A 20,887-nucleotide genomic window follows, 5' to 3' on the forward strand; every position below is an offset into this window, starting at 1 on the left:
TTGCAGGCAGGCACAGGGGTGCTCACCTGTGTGCGTTCTTAGGGGCGGTTGGAGGTGTGACCACTTGCGGTAGCTTTGGCCCTGCCCGGGAAGGGACTTGGTGGCTTGTGTTAGCGGCAGCGGCGCGGGCAGAGGACCTGGGCAGGTGGGCTAGGCCTGGGCCCAGAGGGATGGGCGGGGAGGGCAGGGGGAGGAGAGCTCGGGGGCCGGCCCGGCACACATGGTCTGGAAGTAACCTGGTCGGTTCTCCACCGCCAAGTGGTCGGAGAGGGTGCGCGGCTGGGACGCGGTGAAGCTGATGGAGGGGGAGACAGGCGGGGAGGTCCGGGCAGAGTGAGGTGGCCACTCCTCCCGCACTCAGGAAGCATTCACACCTGGGAATTAGGCAAAAGCTACAGTTCAGGGCTTTGAGGGATGGGGAACCCCAAACGTGTTTTCTTAGAGCAGGTTCCTAAACACACCACCTGACCGTCATTTCCAGCTAGTGCTCTCCTTCACCATAATCACGACATTTCTGGAAGAACATTACCAGGTGCGTTGAATGATCAATATTCTTGGTTAGGGCCGACGGCTGGGGCGGACTGAGCGGACAAATCTGTTTCTCTGCACATCAATGTTTCTCTCTCTCTCTCTCTCCCCCTCCCTTCCCCTCCCTATAAAAATAATAAATGTTAAAATGTCACAAATGTTTCATGCATACAATTCTATAAACATCATCCGTAATTGCACCGCGTTCCTCTTCCAGAGTCAAATCTCCTTTCCTCACCTGCTCCCATTCACCTGGTAACCGTCATACTGTCGTCTGCATCTATAAGTCCAAACTATTCTTGGTATTTATTCATTTATTCAGATTTATTCACATTTAAAACAGATTTGGTGTCTGACCAAAGAGACACACACTCAGCGAATGTCATCAATAAAAGTGAGAATAGTGTTTTCCCTGAAAGCAGACCAGAGATGGAGGTTGAGCGCAGGTGTGGATTCGAACCCACGATGTGGGCTCTAGCCCCACGCCATGGGGTTGAGAATAGAGGGACCAGTCAAGGAAAACCAAGAGCAGAATGAAGCGCAGCGACCCCGTTGAACTAGGGGAGGCCTCTGTCTGTCCACCAGCCCTGACCTCTCCCTGTACCAGAGCCACACACACCCCCTCGCCATTCTCAGCAGGTTCCCAAGATCGTCCATGTCTCCAGGCTTTTCCAAGGCTCTATCTTGCTGGATGGTTTGTTTGTTGTCTCCCGTGTTTACGTCCTGGCTGCGTTGTTGGGGCTTCCCTGACTGTGCCAGGCCTGAAGCAGCAGTGCCCCCAGGACCACGAGGACCAAGCCAGCCACGCCCATGCGGATGAGGTTTCCCACTGTGTAGTCTTGGGTGTTTGAGGCTGGAGATGGAGGAAAAGAGGTCACAGAGGTCAGGGTCATGTTGAAGCACCCCAGGATCTCAGGATGTCTCTCCCAGTCATGCGACTGCCATTGACTGGACTTGACCCCATTGCCTCAGCGCCCTAACAGGGAATCACGACTCACTCACCAGTCTTGGAGCCTGTCTGGTTCTGTGATAGCCCCTGGGTATCAACTGCTCCTGAAAAACAAACACACACAGGACGAGGGTGAGGATATGTGGGAACACTGAAGCCTTCTGTGATCTCCAGTGAGTCTCTGTATCTAGTACTGCCCTTCGCTTACCCTGAGATGGCCATTTTTGGGGTCTTGTCTGCATCTAATTAGGATACAAAGGAGACTTTATGGGCCTTTATGTCTTCTTGAGATCAGGAGCACGAAGGAGTTCCTCCACCTCAGCTAGCTCCCTCGCTCTCGGATTAGGATTATATATTTTCATGTGACTTTTATTTCTTTTATCAATCTCTTCTTTAGAAAAGAAATAATTGAACACATAGAATACACCGTGTAATCTTTCTGAGATCAAGGATTACCACACTTTCCAGACTTGATTATTTATTGAGTTTTGTAACCTAGATAGTAAGATCGATAAGAAACAAGCAGAAGAGATAAATGATGGGATAAAAGGTTTAAGTAAACACCTGGATAAAGATACAGATATGTATTGATATAAGACAGACTCTGATAATGTGAGAACTGACATTCCAGGAAAGACAGGGAACTCTGGGAGGGGAAAGGGCACTGGTATGAATCCTTATAGGAGGTGTTTTGGAAAATGACCTGATTCATCTGACAACCTGGTGCTTGTGGAAACTGAGCAGAAATCCTGCTATCTCTCCACATCCACGTAATGACATTGATCCCCAGTGGAGACAGGACATGCTCAGAGTGGACTCATGTTGTTTCTCCCACAAGGATTCACTGGAACCAAAGTTCTAAGCTGATTGAACTTTTTCAATTCCAGGCAGAGTAGGCTCCTGCTTTGATACACGAGAGGACCAAGTCCCAGATATGATAAGATTTTGTCACTGAGATCCATCTCAAGGGAGCTGAGCCAACTCCACTTCAGCCTAGACTCCCAGTGGATCCTCAGTCACCCTGACCCAGAAACGAGAGGCCCACTTTACTCTGTCTTCCTCTGTGGGCCTCAGTGCACAGGTGCCAGGATGACGCAGGACCCTGGAATCAGCACCACGGACAGAGGCAGGCCTGGCACCTGCTCTTTCCTCCCCACCTGAGCTGGGCATCTTCCCCTTCATGCATCTCCTCTCACACTGACCACACAGGACCCAGTGACCGCAGCGCTACTTGAGACATACGGTCCCATCCTTAAGTCTTCACCTTTATCCCCAGCACTTTAGGAAACAAGCCCTTCTGTAAACACTTGATTAATTGAAATAGAAACTGGGAAACTAGAAAAAGCCTGGTGGAGCCCGTGTGTCTGCTGGGCTAAGAAGACTCTGCTACCCAACAGCCATGAAGTTGGTCCACGTGAGTGAGGGTCTGTGGACCCCAAATGCTGCATGACACGAAACAATGGAAGATGTGGGGCTGTGCCTGCCTCTTGCTGTCCCGTAAAGTCCCATTTCTCTTCCACGAAGGTTGGTTTCCCATGATCCTCAGTATCTTCCCTTCAGTACGCATCACTGTCGGGACCCCACGTTGCCCACTGAACTGCAGTGCTTGTCCTCCAGGCTCACTCCCTAAGCTTCCTGCCTGTGGTTCAGGTCCCAAAAGGCCAGTGTCACTGAAGCCCCATGACCCCCAGGGCTCCTCTGGGCACACTGCCTAGATCCGTGATTTGGGGTTCAGAACAGAGAAGGGGCTGAGCATGAGTGCCCTCACCTGAGACCCTGAGATGCAGAGGGCCACTGGGGTGTGACCACCCATAGGGGAAGAGGGTGAAAGAAGTATAGCATCTGTAGGTCCCCGCATGCGAGGTGCGCACGGGACCCACAGGGAAGATGGCCCGGTCCTTCCACCCCTTGTCAGAGGTCATGGATTCCATGTGTTGGGGCTGGTCAGCTGCTCCCTCCTTCACCAGGTGGAAGTGCTGACTGAACACAGAGCCACATGAGAGGGACACATTCTGTCCTGAGGCCACCGCAGGGCTTGGCTGGGCTGAGAGGGAGGGTGCGTCATACATTCCTGAGAGAGAAGGAAGGAACTGTGTTAAAAGTGGGACCATCACCCCACCTCCCCGAGGTGTGTGCTGTGAGAATTGAGGTCCCCCTGAGCCGCACTCTGATCTTCTTTGCTTGGGAGAAGGGGACTTGGTTCCACCCTCTCACCTGTCACCACCAGCACCAGGGTGTCACTCCGCTCAGACCAGCCACTGGAGCTGTGATAGGCACACTGATATCTCCCCCCATCGTAGGTGCTCATGGATTCAATGGGGAACCCGGTCTTATTGCTGGGGTCCTGTGGATTCCCTGTCGCCCTGGGTACAGAGTACGGCTCTTTATACAGAGTGTAGGCATCCACCTGCAGAGGCCCCTGGCACCAGATGGTCACAGGGCTCCCCTTGCTGACCACGGGGCCTGGGTCAGCCCAGATGGAGGGCTTGGGGAGGACTCCTGGAAAGGAAGAGACATGAAGTGTCAGGGGTGTCCTTGTTCCCTCAGTTTCCCCAGCTGTCACTCTGAGGCCCCTCCCAGACTGGTCCCCATCAGCCTAGACCCACTGTGTGCCCCCAGTTGCCCAGTGCTGATTTGGGAATGAAGCAGCAGGTTTGGGGGAGGACTCACCAGCCTGGACGTGGTCCCACGGGCCCCGACACAGCCCTGGAAGAGAGTCGGGTGAGACTGTCCTTGAACCCACACACAGGAGCTCCAGAACTGGGCTTGTTACAGAGCAGCCTCCCCCAGATTCCCCACAGCCCCTGGTTTGGGGATGTGAGAGGGAGATTCTACAGCTTTACAGGGACTTGGCGCATCTGTGGCTGGTAGCTGGGTTCTCAGTTCTGCCAATGGCGGTGGCACCAGGAGATGGGAGGGGCTTTGACCATAGAATGGTGATGAAGAAGCAGCTTTCTGGGCCTTGAAAAAATTCTGGAGTAGCCAGGACTGGTCAACACCCTGACTGCATCACAGGCGACAGTCAGGGCTTCAAAATGAGGTGGCAGCCATTAAGAGAGGGCTACAGGGTTGATAGGAAACAGAGAGCAGGAGCCACGTGGCTGAAGGAAGGGCAGGACCAGGATGAATGGAAGGCGGCAGCCTGTCGGTGCGCGGGGCCACACGGTGAGAAAATGCTGCAGAGGCGCCGCAGCAGCCCGCCGTGAGGCCTGCGTGTAGGAAAGGCGGAGCCATGGTGGGGAGCGGGGCAGCTGTGTAGGAGAGCCGGTTTGCTGCGGGAGGGGGCCTGCGGCCGGGGCCGGTGAGAAAGCAGGCGGCTGCTGCTGTGACTGTGCCACTCCAGCGACTCAGAAGCCACCAAGGACTCTGCCTTGTCGACCTGGACTCTATCTGGGCTCCTGGAACTCGGGACATGTGGGGAGGACACTCACAGGACTTGTGCCTTTCCTGGGTTTCACCATGTCCCAGTGCACCACAGCTCAGGCTTTCCTGGACTGTTATATGGAGTCTGATTGTTAAAGAGCGGGATCCCCAACGACTCCCCACAACCTGTGTTTTGGGGATGGAGGGTGGGATTCAGTGGAGCACAGCTATTTTCCTGAGATATACCTACTGTCTTAATATGTGAAGAGCTATGGCCATTCCACGTGCCAAGGAGATGGGAGGGGCTTTGACCATCGAGTGGTGATGACATGCTTATGGGGCCTGCGCAAAATTCTACAAGTGGCCACGACTGGTCGCTACACATGGACTGGTCACAGGCCACACTGAGGCGTTTAAAAATAAGGCGGCACCGTAAACAGGGGAACTCCATGTAGTTTGCGAGGAGGTAAAAAGAAAGCCATGTGGCTTCAAAGGGAACAGAAGCAGCTCACCAGCCTGCCTTAAGGTTGGGCACGTAAGAAGGTGCTACATGGTTCTGGATTAAGACCTGAAAAACCTCGCAACAGGCAAAACCTCCCCAATCAGGCACAAAAGGATGGGAGCTGGGAAAGCTGAACTGAGTCTGGAAAATATGAAGCCACAGACTTCTTTTCTCCTAGAGGGAAATAGCACCTCTGGCTTCTCTGATCTGAAACTAGCCTGGTTTAGCAGAGGGAGGCAGAACTATGTGTTTGTGGGTATTTTAAAGAACAAAAGACTTAACAGCAGAAATCCACCATTAATCTAAACCTGTACAATTTTTAAATAAGCAAATATTTTTCTTTCTCCAAACTGGTATAGGATGTTATGGTTTTTGGTGGCAGGCCATCGAGCCCGTCAGAACTGATGAGCCTGTGGGTTCTGTTTCATGATGACATTGCACCCCACATCCTGAATGAGAGAGCTGACAGATAAGGGATGGGGAACTACTGGGCATATTTCTAGTTTATAGTCTTTTGGGGAGCAAGGGAAGTCCTGGTTGTTGTGGGAGAAAAGGGTTCTGAGCCGAAATGCTCACAGCTCCCCACCCCCAGGTTGAAATCTTGTAAATAAAGACCTGTTTTCCTCAACACTCATTTTGGGGTCTTACACCAAGGCACCATGGAAATGAACCCCCTTTTCCTTGGTAACTGTCTGGGCCTCTGAGTGCTGAACCAATATCTCTTCTCCTTAGAATTTGAGCCTCCACTGAGCCTCGTGAGTCATGGACCTGGGAGGGGAGGGGACCCATCCTTCTCTTTTCCCCAAAACTCACCAAGGTAGAGGAGAGCAATGAGGGTCCGGGTCATGGCGCTGTCTCCCAGGCTTTCCAGTGGTGCAGATGGCGTATGAAGTCCACAGAGCCCCTCAGGACAGAAGGACACAATATGTGTGACAAGGTCCTGGCTCCGTGGAACAAGTCACAGTTTCCTCCTCAGCTGCAATGTAGTCAAGGTGACAGCAGGTTCTGGGAGCTTTCAGACCAGATCTGAGTCTCAGCAGACCCCTCAGGCTCTGCCTCTACTTCATGGGGAACCCAAATCCAGAGCGTGACACCTGTCCCGGGACAGGAGGGGAGGGGACGCAGGGCAGGACGCAGGAGCAGCCCAGTTTCTGTGGCAGCCCTGACTCTGCCTTTTGTAGAATCCGTGTGCCCGTGGGCATTTCAGTTCCCTTTCCTGAGACAACGTAAATAAAAATTTCTTTCTGGCCTTTCTCATCCCCACAACCAACCAACATCTGCTGAGCAGTTGCCTGTCCAGGCATGAAGTTCACGGGGCGAGGTGCCCGCCTCCTCCCCTGGACACACGCAGTGCTGATCAGTGACTCAGACAGCGCAGTGCGTAGGGAGTGGGTGATGTGGTGCCATTTTGGTCATTCGTTGAGGAGAAAACCAAAGGACTGACGTGATCAGAGGGTGTCTGGCAACATTCGTCATGCAGTGTAGGGACCTGCTGGTGAGGGAGGGACCCGAACACGCTAGGGGCCAGCACAGGGCGCTGAGGAAGGGGGTGATTCTTCTACAGACACATAGTCACCAGGGTGTGCTGTGCCCTGTCACACGAGGTTTCTGCTCACCAGGTACTTTATCGTTAAGGTTACAGAAAAATTGTCAGTAACAAATAGTGTGAACATCCCTGGCTGGTGTGGCTCAGTGGATTGAGCACCGGCCTGCAAACCGAGAGTCACTGGTTCGATTCCCAGTCAGGGCACATGCCTGGGTTTCAGGCCAGGTCCCCGTTTGAAAGCGAGTGAAACGCAACAACACATTGAAATTTGTCTCTCTTTCTCCCTCCATTGCCCTCTCTCTAAAAATACATAAAAAAATATGTTGTAAAAATGTGTGGACACAAAAAACGTGTGAACAGATTGCTGCTTTAAAAAGACACAACTCCATGTGAATAGACTGTAGGAGACTTTGTGGTAATAAACGGTGATGGAACTCCAACATGACAGGCCCCTGGGTGACGGGCTAATCAGCACCCTAAGTTGTTGTGAGAACTTCTTGTGAATTCCTCCCCACTTCCTACAGCAAAACCATGTGTACAGTTGAGTGAGAGGCTGCAGAAACTTCTTTGTCATTATCTGGTCTAGGACGTGTGCAGAGGCCTCTGCTCTGAGCCGGTTGGCTCATGGGCACCATGACAAGGACCGTGCGGTCATGACTCAGGCATGTGGGTCTGGGGAGGGGAGGTGGTCACTGGGGAGGGTCCGGTTTGCAGGAGGAGGGGGCTCTGCTTGGGCTGGAGAGCTGACCTCAGCCCGCTTGTCAGCCACAGGCACCATCAGGGGGCACGGCAGTGATTCCACCCCCACGCGCTGGGCAGAGGCGCCAGGTGCGGTCAGTTCACAGGCTGTGATTACAACGTGGAGAAGCACTGAGTGACCATCTGGGTTGACCAGTAACTTCCGCTCTATCTTCCTCATCGCAGAGACGTTGGAAGCTCAGCTCTCATGGTTGTCGTGAGGAGCAGCAGTGCCTGAGACATGAGGACCCTCCATCTGGTGTCATCTGGGGCCTGACTGAGACGCGGGCTGCAGGGACTTGTGTAGGAAGCATTGCTTGGGAGTCACAGGTCTACCCATGCCCCCCCCCCACCCCCATCCAGCAAGGGACTTATAGATGTGGGGTGTCCTTGGTTGAATGGCAGGTGGGTGCAGACGAAGGGGCACAGGAACATGCTGTTCACCCTGGATCCTGCACCCCCACACCCTGGAGCGAGGGTGGCCTCCCACCAGGGACTAAGCCCTGAGCACTGGGCCATGAAGGCATCTCATACTGGGGGGTCCCACCTCCTATGAAACAGCATGGGGACTGGGTGCAACTTCTTATGTAAAAGGGACCCACAGGGAACCATGTAGTTGACTTGCATTTCTTTTTGATGACGTAAAATTCACAAAATATAGAATTAAACCTTTTAAAGCATAGAATTCACTGGAGTTGAGTAAATTCATGATGTTGCACCATCACGTCTCTCTAGTTTCAGAGGTTTTCATGCCCCAAATTCCACCAAGCTGTCCAGCTCCCGTCTCTCCTGCACGTCAGCCCCTGAGAAACCACCTGATTTCTGTCTCAATGGGCTTCCTTCCCTGGACATTTCATATAAAATCACAGAAATGGGATCTTTTGTGTTTAACTTTATATTTAGCTGCAGAGATTTGATGTTCACCGACAATATGGCAGGTGCCTATACTTTGTTCTTTACATTTAAAAATATTTTCTGTGTAATGAAGATGCCACAGCTGTTCATATGAATGGGATCCAGCATGAAGGGGTGTGTAGATGTGAATCCAAACCAGCCGTGTGGGCGACGCTCATGTTACAGCGGTGAGAAAAGGACAGTCAATGGGTGTCCGCGATGACTGGGAGGGACAGCCCCACAGTGGGATGGAGGAGGCGTCTTTCCAAAAACACGGCTTGTGTTTCCTGCCCCCAAACCTCGCCACCACGTCTGCTCCCCTGGACGATCTTAGCAGCAGTTCCCTAGCTGCGGCCGAGACTGTCCTTCACCACGTCCCGGGTCATCAGATGGGTTCCACGTTACCCCACTCTGAACGGTGCTCGTCCCCTCTGTGTTCACGTCCTGGCTGCAGCATGGGCCCTCCTCTCACTGTCCCGAGCCTGAAGCAGCAGCACCCCGAGGGCCAGCAGGACCAGACCAGCCACGCCCATGCGGGTGAGATTCTCCACCGTGTAGTCCTGGGGGTGGGAGGCTAAGGATTGTGGGGATACAGGTCACAGAGGTCAGGGCAGACAAAGTCACCCCAGGGCCCCTGCATCCCTCTGACAGGACATGACCCTCTGCCCCAGCCCCGTCACTGAGGATTTCCCCTGCTCCCCACTCCTGGTACCTGAGCTGGTCTGTGATGGGCCGATGGTGCCGGCTGCTCCTGAGAACCACAAAAAGATGGGACCTGACCCAGCCTGTCCCTGCGTTCTCAGGTCTAATACCCGCTTCTCGCAACATAAGCTCTGTGTTGTCCTTAGTGACGCCTTTCTCTGGGGAGGAAGGTCCTCTCTGTACTCCTCATCACTCACGCGAATGCAGATCCCCATTTCTCTGTCCCGGTGGAACCTATTTTGGTGGTTCCCCAAGTTCACAAGAGTTTTATCTCCAATTCAATGCAGCTCTGTTCCATTATGGTTTCACTCAGGGACCCAGGACCACGTTGCTTAATTGCTTCGGGAAAAGAGTATCCATTTATTCTATAGCTGAGAACACAGGTACTGGGATGAGGGGATGGTGGTCTTGGGGTCCAATGTCAGTAGACCATTGGGTTGAGGCCAGGCCCTGACCCCCTTTTTAACCAAGTTTATCCCCTTCACCTGGTGGTTCATCCCCTATTTAATCCATCAGTAATAATTCTTCCCATAGTCAGGACTGCCTACCATAGGATATGTGTGAGAGATTATTGTGCTTGTATAAAATTTACATGTATCCACATATATACACATATATACACTCTTACACATACAAGCACACACAGATCTATGCATATTATTTTCAAATGCTAGTGCTGAGTCAGTACGTCATTATGACAGCATTTGGTTTTCTGTGGCTGAGCAGATAAATAGGAAACCTGTGAATACACACCGGATGAAATATGCTGGTCAGATTTACACACACACACACACTCACACACACACTCACACACACACACACACACACATGCGCACTGAGGGAAGGAGACTATATCAGGTGCAAGGAGGCAGGTCTGCGCTGGGCAGGGTCAGGAGTGAAGGTGTTCCTTGGACGTGACCGTTGAGCTGATTTCTGAACGGGGAGGAGGGGCTTGAGCAGCCCCGTGAGGACCCGTCGCCCTCCCTGAGCCTCCCGCTCTCACTGCTTCTCACTCCCAGGGCCTCTGGGCCCAGAACCCTGGCACCTCCTCCCCTGACTGACCACCAGGGCTGCCCCTGAGACCTGCCTCCCCACTAAGTCACTCAGGGGCCAGGATGAGTCGTCCTCACCTGAGACCAGGAGCTCCAGGGCGTCACTGGGCAGTGACCACACCTGGGGGGTGTACCTGTAACAGCCGTAGCATCTGAACGTCCACCTGCGGCCGGGGGTCACGGGGCCCACAGGGAACTGGGCCTGGAAGTGCCCACTGGGCTGTAGCTGTGAGTCCAGGGTCCGGGGGAGCCTGTCCTCTCCTTCCTCAGTCAGAATGAACTTGCCAAATCCCTCGTCTGAGTGACATTTGAGAGTCACGTTTCCTCCTGAGGTCACGACAGGGCTGGGCAAGGCTGAGAGGCTGGGTTTGCTGTAGAATCCTAGGAGAGAAGGACGCAGCATGTTAAATGGGGCTCACACCTCCCTTATGTTCCCCAGGGCTGGGCTGTGAGGGGGAGACACCCTGAGAACACCCCCTTCCTGAGGGCAGAGCCTGAGGCTGGGACCCCTGAGTGCCCTCTCACCTGTCACCACCAGCTCCAGGGGGTCACTGCGCACTGACCAGCCAGCGGGGCTGAGGTAGTAACAGCGATAGATCCCTGCAGTGTGTTCTGTTGTGAGTATGATGGGGAACTTGGCCTTGTCCCTGGGCTCCAGTGGCTTCTGTCTCTGCCAGGGCACTGGGCTTCCCTCTTTGTCCACACGGTACTCCTCAGCCTCCAGGGTCCCCTGACACCAGATGGTAATGGGGCTCCCCCAGAGGATCACAGGCCCTGGCTCAGCCCAGAGGGTGGGTTTGGGGAGCGTCCCTGAAAGGAACCAGAGGCTGGGTCACAATTCATTTTCCAACCCCAGTGCCCAGCTTTCAGCCCCAAGCATCTCAGATGTCCTTCATCTGTCAGCCCAGACCTGCTGTTCTCCACCCCCAGTCACCCAGAATGTGGTCCCTTGTCTCCAGTGAGGACAGGGACCTGGGACACCTGGGGAGACTCACCTGCCTGCACTGGGGTCCTCAGGCCCACACTCAGCCCTGGAAGAGAGGCGCTGTGAGAGACCTGCCCTGAATCCTGATCAGGACCCTCCTCCTGTGAGCCCCCGAGTCCTGGGTCCTGGCAGAGCAGGGCTCCCCCTCTCCCCTCACGTCTCACCCAGGCAGAGCAGGGCCGTGAGGGTGGGGGCCATGCTGTCTCTTCTCTCTGGACCCTGCTGTGCAGAAGGAAGAGGCCCCGGTGTCCTCAGAGTAGACAGACGCACAGGGTGTGGTCACTGGGAGGCTGGCCCTCCCTGTCACGAGGGTGTCACGTCAGCAGCCTCTCAGGAAGGGGAACATGGTCTCCCCAGGAGCCCGGCCCTCATTCCCATGATGGAGCCAGAAACAGACCCCAAGTCTCCTGAGACACTCCTTGCAGGTGAGGTGCCCCAGGGCACGTCCTTCCAGGTCAGAGCCTCCCCTTGGGGCCCCGCCCCCTCAGCTGTCCATCAGCACCTGCCTGTGTGTCCTCCCCGTGGACAGTGGTCACCTGGCACTGCAGGTGCTTCAGGAAGACGTGGTCCCTGTGCCTGCAGAGCTCAGACCACAGAGACACGTCCCCCTCTCGCTGTGCAGGCAGGTCCAGTGTCACCGTGAGCATGAGAACCAAGGGCACATGCAGGGAAGGAGGGGAAGGACACGCGCCCTTTCCCCTGGCCCCAGAGTGTGGCTCCTTCCTATAACAACCCCAAAGCAACTTCTCCTTTTTCGTAGCAAAACCATCCACCCACCCTTCACGGGAACCAGCTTCTGAGTGATTCCTGCCCTTCAGGTGCCCTGTTCCTTAGAAGAGCCGTCCCCTCACAATGAGTGGGTTACTTCTCTCATTTGGGGGAGAAAGCTGATCCCTATTGAAATATTCCTCCGTGGTCCACGGCCTGTGTGACCTGAGCGCTCACGTTCCATCAGTCCCTGAGCTACAGTTTCCTCACCGGCATCATGTTGTCATGAACCTCAGTGCTCAGAGGGCATTTGGGGTCAGCGTTCCTGTATGGGTGGGCGGGGTCTATCGTTGTTCATTTCAGATCCCATGAAGATGTTGGGATGAGACATGAGAAGTCAGGTGATGGACCCCACAGTCTAAGGTGGGCTACAGCTATGCCCACTCAAGAGCCAATGCCATTTCAGAGGAAAAAAACAAACAAAAAATGAAAGTTTCCAAAATGGAGAGGGAACCACAACAGAGAAAAGAGGCCAAAGCTGGGGGCCTCTCTGTATCCAGGGGTTCCCAGAGTAGAGGCTCCTGATTCTGTGCGGGCATGACAGGTACTCCAGGGTCCCCTCAGCAGGGAGACCTTTCACTAGGTGCAAATTGGAAGTTCTGTGGTCCTCTCGACCATCTGGGATGTCTCTGCCCACTGATCCAGCACTGAGTCACATCGTGTGTGTGTGTGTGTGTGTGTGTGTGTGTGTGTGTGAGAAACAGACTCAATACAGTTGAGTCTGACATGGGTGTCTGTCCAGGTGTGAGTGTGAGGTTCACCTTGAAGTCATCCCTGCCAGGCACATCCTGGTCAGATGCTGTTTGAGCAGCAAATGTCATGGGGCAGAGTAGCTGAAACTCTCTACCCACTTTCAGTCCTGAGGCCAGGACAGCCCTGGGAGGGACTGTGTGTGGAGAACCAGGTGTGTGTGAGCTGAGGTGAGTGTCAGCAGGAATGGACCCAGACTCACAGTGGTGTGAGCACTGCCTACAGAGTCAGTAACGGGGGTCGTCATATCTGAGGGAACAGAACACGGGGGATAGAGGATAGTCCTTTTATTGTATATTTAGATTTCTGAAAAAATAAAGGAGACAGTTGTATTCTTCAAACAACAGGGGTTGTATTACAGAAGAATATGAAATTTTAGAAGCAAATTAGGCAAACATGTTAGAGGTAGAAAATAAAATTTGAAATAACACTCAAAATATTATTTCCATCAAAATCAAGATACATCTGAAGATACATTTATGAAACTGGAAGGCAGCAATGGGGAAATGTTTAGGGTGCAATACAGGGGGAGTGGAATTAGACAGTTAAATACAGGGAGACTAGAAAGAGAGAAGCCAACGGATATGGGGAGTTTCAGGAAAACGTGGTGAGGATGGCATCTGCTACAGCCCTAGGGGCTAAGAGTTGGGTGTTTTGCAGAGAAGCAGAGAGCACACGCAGTGCCAGGGAGCACAAATCCAGGGTTTAAAAAATTATTATTTCAGAGAGTTGGGTTACAGTCCACTGCCTGGTGCTTGCTTCAAACCTGAATGTACTCATTCAAACTGATGGCATTTCTGAAGAAACTATTATCCGGTGAGGACACAAGGGCTCAATGGGTGCAGAGGACATTTTTAGGAATGATTTCAGATTTATCTGTCCTAATCAGGATGCTGTTTTTCAAAACAGGGAGGGCCCTACTTGTATGCATGTATTCAGTTCTCTGGAACATACCCTGTGCTGTGAGCTGAAGAGAAGTCTACGTCAACGGATGTGCCTAATAGAAATAAGGAAGCATGTAGACTCACACATGGGAAAGTGAACCAGAGCACGAAGGTGCAGATCCAAAGAAGACACAGATGTAGCCTCACGCCATTGAAGTGAGAAGAGAAGGGAATCATTGAAAGAAAATCAGTAATGGTGGGAGGCCCCGTCCACACTTCAATAGCACTAGAGTCTCTACAGGCAACTCATGAGACGTATTTCATCATGTCAACGACTTGTACTGCTCTTGAAATTATGAATGGTCCATTAACTCACTATATGTTCCAGCTATTTTTGAGAACTTCCTGCTCAACAAGATTTATTTTCAAGAATCTACCTCATTGAATGGTGGACTTTTTGTCTTCTGTGTTCACGTCCCGGCTGCATTGTGGGCCCTCCTCTCGCTGTCCTGAGCCTAAAACAGCAGCACCCCGAGGACTAGCAGGACCAGACCAGCCACGCCCATGCGGATGAGATTCTCCACCGTGTAGTCCTGGGGGTGGGAGGCTAGGGATTGTGGGTAAAGAGGTCTCAGGGGTCAGGGCAGACAATGTCACCCCATGATCCTGGACATGCACCCAGGGCACGTGGCTTCCCTTGACAGAACCTGACCCTCTGCCCCAGCCCCGTCACTGAGGGTTTTCCCTGTTCCCCATTCCTGGTACCTGAGCTGTTGTGTGATGGGCTGATGGTGTCGGCTGCTCCTGAGAACACAAAGAAGTGGGGTCATGGACTGATGATGTCACTCAATCCAAGTGTCTTCAAACTCTCCCACTTATGGGGACGTCACAGCTTCAGCCCTGGTGAACCTGTCCTCTGTGCTGCAAGAATTCTGTCTGCTTCCAGGGGTTCTCTGAGTCTCCCTGTACCTTGTGAGTTTACACTCGGCTCCTGATGCACTTTGGAACATAATTGGCTCCCCTGGAGAATTCAGGGTTGCTGAGAAATATGGTCTCTCATTACAGAAAATAATACGTTCCTGTTACCTGTCTGCTCCCTGTGGGGTACTTAGCCATCCAAGTGAACTCTTCTGGAGATGGGAGCTTATATTACTCAACATTGAGGACCCAGAATCCATGGATTGGCCTCAGATATAAATACATACATATATGTAGTATGTGAACAATTCTTGAACTATGAGTATAGACAATTTTAGGAATAAAATCTCAAAAGGTATCTGAAGTCAAAAAGTCTCTTGAAGCATCGTCTGTAAACACTTCATATTAATGAAGGTTATTTTTCATAATGAATGGATAAATTTCACATAATCACAAAAAATAGTAAAAATTTGACTTTTTGATGTCAGAAAGGTTTAGAACTTAAATTTATAAGTGCAAGTGTTGCTTGAGTTTTCTCAGTAAAAGAGCAGTAACAGATAGGAGGGCAGACAAGGCAGAGAGCACACGGGTTTCACACCGAGTCTGGGCAGCCAACCCCTGTCCTCATGAGCTGGGCACGGTCCCTCCGAGTCTCAGGTGAGCTGGGGGGCTACAGGGCTGGGTCCCTGGTCAGAGGTTCTGCCTCTCTCTGGGAGGGTGTCCCGTGGGGGTCAGGACCCAGGGCTCAGACGCTGAGGTGGGGACGGCAGCAGGTGAGTGGAGGGGTCTGTCTGCTCTGCTCAGTCTGACCACGTTTCTCCTCACTTCACACTCATCTCACTCCGCCCTCCCTGCTCTGTCTCCTGCTGAGATTCAGACATGGAGTCTGGAGCGGGAGGCCCTGTCTCCTCCTACCCTCCCATGGGCAGGACCTCCTCCGAGGGACCTCCTTTACTTCTCACTGATTTCTGCCCCCGATTCTCCAAGGACAGAGCCCTGAGCTGACTGAGCACAGAAAGAACAGGGTCACGGGCCTCACCTGAGACCAGGAGCTCAAGGGAATCGCTGGGCTGTGACCACACCTGGGGGGTGTTTCTGTAACAGCCATAGCATCTGAACGTCCACCTGTGATTGGGGGTCACGGGGCCCACAGGGAACAGGGCCTGCATCTGCCCACTGAGCTGTGGATGTGAGTCCAGGGTCCAGGAGAGCCTGTCCCCTCCTTCCATAGTCAGAATGAACCTGCCAAATACCTGCCATGAGCCACACTGGAGGGTCACATTCCCCCCTGAGGTCACGACAGGACTGGGCAGGGCTGAGAGGCTGGGTTTGCTGTACAATTCTAGGAGAGAAGGAGGCAGCATGTTAAATGGGACTCACACCTCCCTCACGTCCCCCAGGGCTGGGAATTGAGGGGGAGACTCCATGAGAGCACGTCCTTCCTGAGAGTAAAGCCTGAGGCTGGGACCCCTGAGTGTCCTCTCACCTATCACCACCAGCTCCAGGGGGTCACTGCGCTCTGACCGGCCAGCGGGGCTGAGGTAGTGACAGCCATAGCTCCCTGCAGTGTCCCGTGTCATGTATGTGATGGAGAACTTGGCCTTGTCCCTGGGCTCCAGTGAGCTCTCTGTGTCCCAGCTCAGTGGGGTTTCACCTTTATACAGATCCAAGTTTTGGGCCCCCATGTTCCCCTGACACCAGATGGTCACGGAGCTCCCCCAGCGGATCATAGGGCCTGGCTCAGCCCAGAGGGTGGGTTTGGGGATGGTGCCTGGAAGGAATCAGGGGCTGGGTCACAAAAGATTTCTCAAACTTCATGCCCAGCTGTCAGTTCCAGAACCCCTCAGGTGTCCCCCATCCATCAGACAGATCTGTATTCTTTATCCCCAGCCACCTGTGGGGTGGCTCGTTGTCCCAGTGAGGAGAGGGCCCTGGGACCCTGGGGAGACTCACCTGCCTGCACTGGGGTCCTCAGGCCTACGCTCAGCCCTGGAAGAGGGGCTCTGTGAGAGAATTGCCCTGAATCCTGAGCAGGACCCTTCTCCCTGTGAGCCCCCAAGTCCTGGATCCTGGCAGAGCAGGGATTCCCCTCCCCCTCCCTCTCCCCCTCCTCACATCTCACCCAGGCAGAGCAGGGCCGTGAGGGTGGGGGCCATGGTGTCTCTCCTCTCTGGACCCCACTGTGCAGAAGGAAGAGGCCTCGGTGTCCTCACGGTAGACAGACACACAGGGTGTGGCCACTCAGAGGCTGGCCCTCCCCTTCATGGGGGCATCACGTCAGCAGCCTCTCAGGAAGGGGAGAAGGGTCTCCCAAGGAACCCGGCCCTCATTCCCATGATTGAGCAAGAAACAGACTCTGAGTCTCCTGAGATGCCCCTTGCAGGTGAGGTGCCCCATGGCACATCCTTCCAGGTCAGAGCCTCCCCCACGGGGCCCCCTCCCCCTCAGCCTTCCATCAGCACCTGCCTGTGTGTCCTCCCCGTGGAGAGTGCTCACCTGAGCCATGCAGGTGCTTCAGAAAGACATGGTCTCTGTGCCTGCAGAGCTCAGACCACAGAGACACGTCTCCCTCCTGCTGTGCAGGCAGGTCCAGTGTCACCGGGACCATGAGCACCAAGGGCACATGCACGAAGGAGGGGAAGGAAACGCACCCCTTGCCTTGGCCCCAGAGTGTGGCTTCTTTCCATCACAGCCCCAATCCAACTTCTCCTTTTTCCTTAGCAACCGCGCCCACCCGGCCTTCACGGGTACCAGCCTCTGAGTGTGATTCCTGCCCCTCAGGGCCCCTGTTTCCTGCTTAAAGCCTCCTGCTCATGCTGTAGTCCTGCCATCAGCATAGGGGACACTGATTTGGGTTAGAGTTCTGATTTTGACCTAAAATAAATATTTATTTAAATGTCCATCACGAATGCCCGAGTGATCTGTGGGGTAATGTCCTGTCTCTGCCTCAGTGTCCTCACCTGGATCCTGCTGTCACCAGCCCCACCCTCAGTGGCTGTGGGTCAGTGTGCTGGGCGCAGGGGAGGGAGACATCCATTTCCAGTCCAGGTACAAATGAGGGACTCCATCGTTGGAAAATTTTAGTTTCAGGTAACAGCTAATAAGTTTAGTAACAAATGTTGGCAAAAAGTTATTGTTTCAGAAACTCGAGGTCTGACCCACCCTGACTCAGGAGACCATAAGCAGCCCCACCTTTGAGCTCCAGGAGGACTGCAGGCAATCAAGACGATATCTGAGCCGTTGTGCTCCAGGGTGAGGTGACCACCGCCCAGGACACAGAGGAAAGATGCTGCAGCTTTTATCTGACCAATATTTTCCTTAAATTCCAAGCCCTTTACCTACACTTATCTTTTCCTTATTAAAAGGGTTTGCTTATAATAGAATTTAAGGCAATCTGTTAGGGAAAAACCCACCTGTCTTCTCTCATCACCAACCATCTGAGTAAAGCGCCCATAAAGATTCAGTCCCTGTGTCTGTTTATTGGGGCTGGCAGGTGGCAGGCAGCAAGAACACTGGCTTTTCCGGTTTCAGTTTTAAAAGCTGTGGGCACAGACAGGAGCAGGAAAGAAAAATGAAAGTTGCCCACATGGGGCTGGAACCCCATGGAGAACTAAGACTGAAACTGGTGGTCACCTGTGACCAGGACCATCCACGGGTCACAGGGAGTGTTACAGAAACAGGGGAGTCCAAAAATCCCCAGAGTTAGTGGCTGGGTGATGGGGAGAAGGAAGCAGCTTTCAGAATGTCTCCACATGCCTGAGGCTGATGGGTGGTGTCTTTCATTATGTAAAATTTCCTGGATGCTTCCAAGGCCTCAGGTGGATGGGAGGAGTCTTGAACCAGGTGATGGTAAGGAAAGCACACAGAGCCTACGTGGGGTTCTGTGAATGGTCAGAACTATTGGCAACACTGGTTGATGAGGTCATCACTGACCAGGAACAGCAAATGCGGCGGTGGACCGAGCACTACCTCGAGCTGTACGCAACGAAGAACACCGTAACAGACACTGCTCTTAACGCCATCCCAGACCTACCAGTCATGGAGGAGCTAGACACCCCACCTACTGCGGCAGAGCTCAGCAAAGCCATCGACCGCCTCGCTTGCGGGAAAGCACCAGGAAGCGACGGAATCCCTCCAGAAATCCTAAAGAGCGGGAAACCAGTCCTGCTACAGCCACTCCACCATCTACTCTGTCGCTGCTGGAAGGAGGGTTACATCCCCCAGGATATGAGAGACGCCAACATTATCACCATGTACAAGAACAAAGGAGACCGCAGCGACTGCAACAACTACCGGGGCATCTCTCTCCTCAGCGTCGTCGGCAAAGTATTCGCCCGGGTCGCTCTTGCCCGCCTGCAGACCCTTGCTTCCTGCGTCTACCCAGAGTCCCAGTGTGGCTTCAGAGCTGGCCGTTCAACAGTGGACATGATCTTCTCCCTACGCCAGCTGCAGGAGAAGTGTCACGAGCAGCATAAACCACTCTACCTCGCCTTTATCGACCTCACGAAGGCGTTCGATCTGGTCAGTCGAAGCGGTCTCTTCAGCTTGCTACGGAAGATTGGCTGTCCACCACATCTGCTTGCTGTGGTCATGTCCTTTCACGACAACATGCACAGCACGGTGTCCTACAACGGCGCAACCTCTGAGGCCTTCCCAGTCAGCAGCGGAGTAAAGCAGGGCTGCGTCCTCGCGCCTACGCTGTTCGGAATCTTCTTCTCCATGCTCCTCCAATACGCCTTTAAGGATTGCAGCGAGGGTGTCTTCATTCACACCAGATCCGATGGCAAGCTCTACAACCTGCCGCGTCTACGAGCCAAGACCAAAGTCAAAGAGGTGCTCATCCGTGAGATGCTCTTCGCCGACGATGCAGCTTTGACATCACACTCCGAAGAGGGACTCCAGCAGCTAGTCACTTGCCTTTCCCACGCATGCAAGGAGTTCGGACTAGCCATCAGCCTGACGAAGACGAACGTTATGGCTCAAGGCACGGGGACTCCCCCATGCATCACCATCGACGGATACACCCTGGAGGTTGTCAACGACTTCACTTACCTCGGGTCCACCATCTCGAGCTCTCTGTCAGTCGACCTGGAGGTCAACCGGAGAATCGCCAGGGCAGCCACAGTTATGGCCAGACTGAACCGGCGAGCGTGGAACAATTCCAGCCTCACTGAGAAAACCAGACTGCGCATATACCAAGCCTGCGTACTCAGCACTCTCCTCTATGGCAGCGAGACGTGGACCACCTACGCAAGGCACGAAAGGAAACTCAACAGCTTCCACATGAGGTGCCTGCGACGCGTCCTGCATGTCGCCTGGCAGGATAAGGTCCCCAACACCGAGGTGCTGAAGTGAGCCAATATGAGCAGTTTGCATGCAGTTCTTGGCGAGAGATGCCTCAGGTGGCTCGGCCATGTCAAAAGAATGGATGCAGGCCGTATCCCCAAAGACCTCCTCTACAGCGAGCTAGCAGAAGGCCAGAGGATGACAGGGCGCCCAAAACTGCGATTCAAAGACATCTGCAAAAAGGACATGACACAATGCTCCATCAATCTCAACACATGGGAAGTTCAAGCAGACGACCGCCTAGCCTGGAGGCTTGCGGTCAGGCAAGATACGTCACGTGCAGAGGCTGCGCGCAACGAGGAGGTGGTCCAGAAAAGATCGAGGCGGAAGCAGCGTCAACAGCAGCAACAACGGCCATCTGCCTTCACCTGTAACAAGTGTGGCAGGGATTGTCACTCCCAAGTCGGACTGCACAGCCATTCTCGGCGGTGCAGATAGACTCTCAGGAAGCTACGCCATCGTCTCTCAAGACGGACGGCTGCCGACGACGATTGGCAACACCCACTGCATCAGAGGACGCAGTCAGGGATATATAGGCAGCTGCAAACACTTTGGGGGGGGCACGCTCTGGGGCTGTCTCCCTCACTGGTGGGTGTTAGCAGGGGTGCTCTGGAGAAGGAGAGGAGATCCACGCGGTTTGCAGGAAGAAGGCAGTTTGCAAGGAGGCTGAGAATCCAGGTGGTCCTGCATTGAGAGCTGGAGGGCACCACAGCACAGAAAGGACCTCCCCAATCTGATTGAGTGATTGGCAGCCGATGGTAAAGCTGAACTGTGCCTAAGAAGTAGGGAAGCGGTGTTTCTGACCCCCCTAAAACTGGTTAGGTTTGGTAGGGGGAGGCAAGGATATGTGTAACTGTTAAATAAACAATTTTATTTTCACTCAACTATAATATTCAGAGTTATAATTTTGGCGGCGGGCGATCGGACCCCTAACTAAAGAGCCCATGGGTTTGTTTTCAATT

At 53.5% G+C, this 20,887-nt stretch overlaps 2 protein-coding genes across 2 annotated transcripts; both read right to left on the reverse strand.

Annotated features, from left to right (window-relative positions):
* Positions 1-150: 150 nt before the first annotated feature.
* Positions 151-11,457, reverse strand: LOC149995404 (leukocyte immunoglobulin-like receptor subfamily A member 6). The gene is made up of 10 exons (XM_090259205.1): positions 11,424-11,457; positions 11,270-11,305; positions 10,800-11,084; positions 10,353-10,655; positions 8,962-9,094; positions 6,156-6,205; positions 3,692-3,976; positions 3,222-3,548; positions 1,249-1,402; positions 151-295 (listed from the first exon to the last, which is right to left on the reverse strand). The coding sequence occupies exons 1-10, from the start codon at positions 11,455-11,457 to the stop codon at positions 151-153; spliced, it is 1,752 nt and encodes a 583-aa protein (XP_090115331.1).
* A 2,600-nt stretch (positions 11,458-14,057) lies between these two features.
* LOC149995405 (leukocyte immunoglobulin-like receptor subfamily A member 5) lies at positions 14,058-16,264 on the reverse strand. The gene is made up of 4 exons (XM_090259206.1): positions 16,093-16,264; positions 15,619-15,921; positions 14,427-14,465; positions 14,058-14,268 (listed from the first exon to the last, which is right to left on the reverse strand). The coding sequence occupies exons 1-4, from the start codon at positions 16,262-16,264 to the stop codon at positions 14,177-14,179; spliced, it is 606 nt and encodes a 201-aa protein (XP_090115332.1). The 3' UTR covers positions 14,058-14,176.
* Positions 16,265-20,887: the final 4,623 nt, after the last annotated feature.

The sequence above is a fragment of the Furipterus horrens genome, unplaced genomic scaffold, assembly GCF_987537825.1.
Source record: "Furipterus horrens unplaced genomic scaffold, mFurHor1.1.pri manual_scaffold_13, whole genome shotgun sequence".
Classification (NCBI taxonomy): Eukaryota; Metazoa; Chordata; class Mammalia; order Chiroptera; family Furipteridae; genus Furipterus; species Furipterus horrens.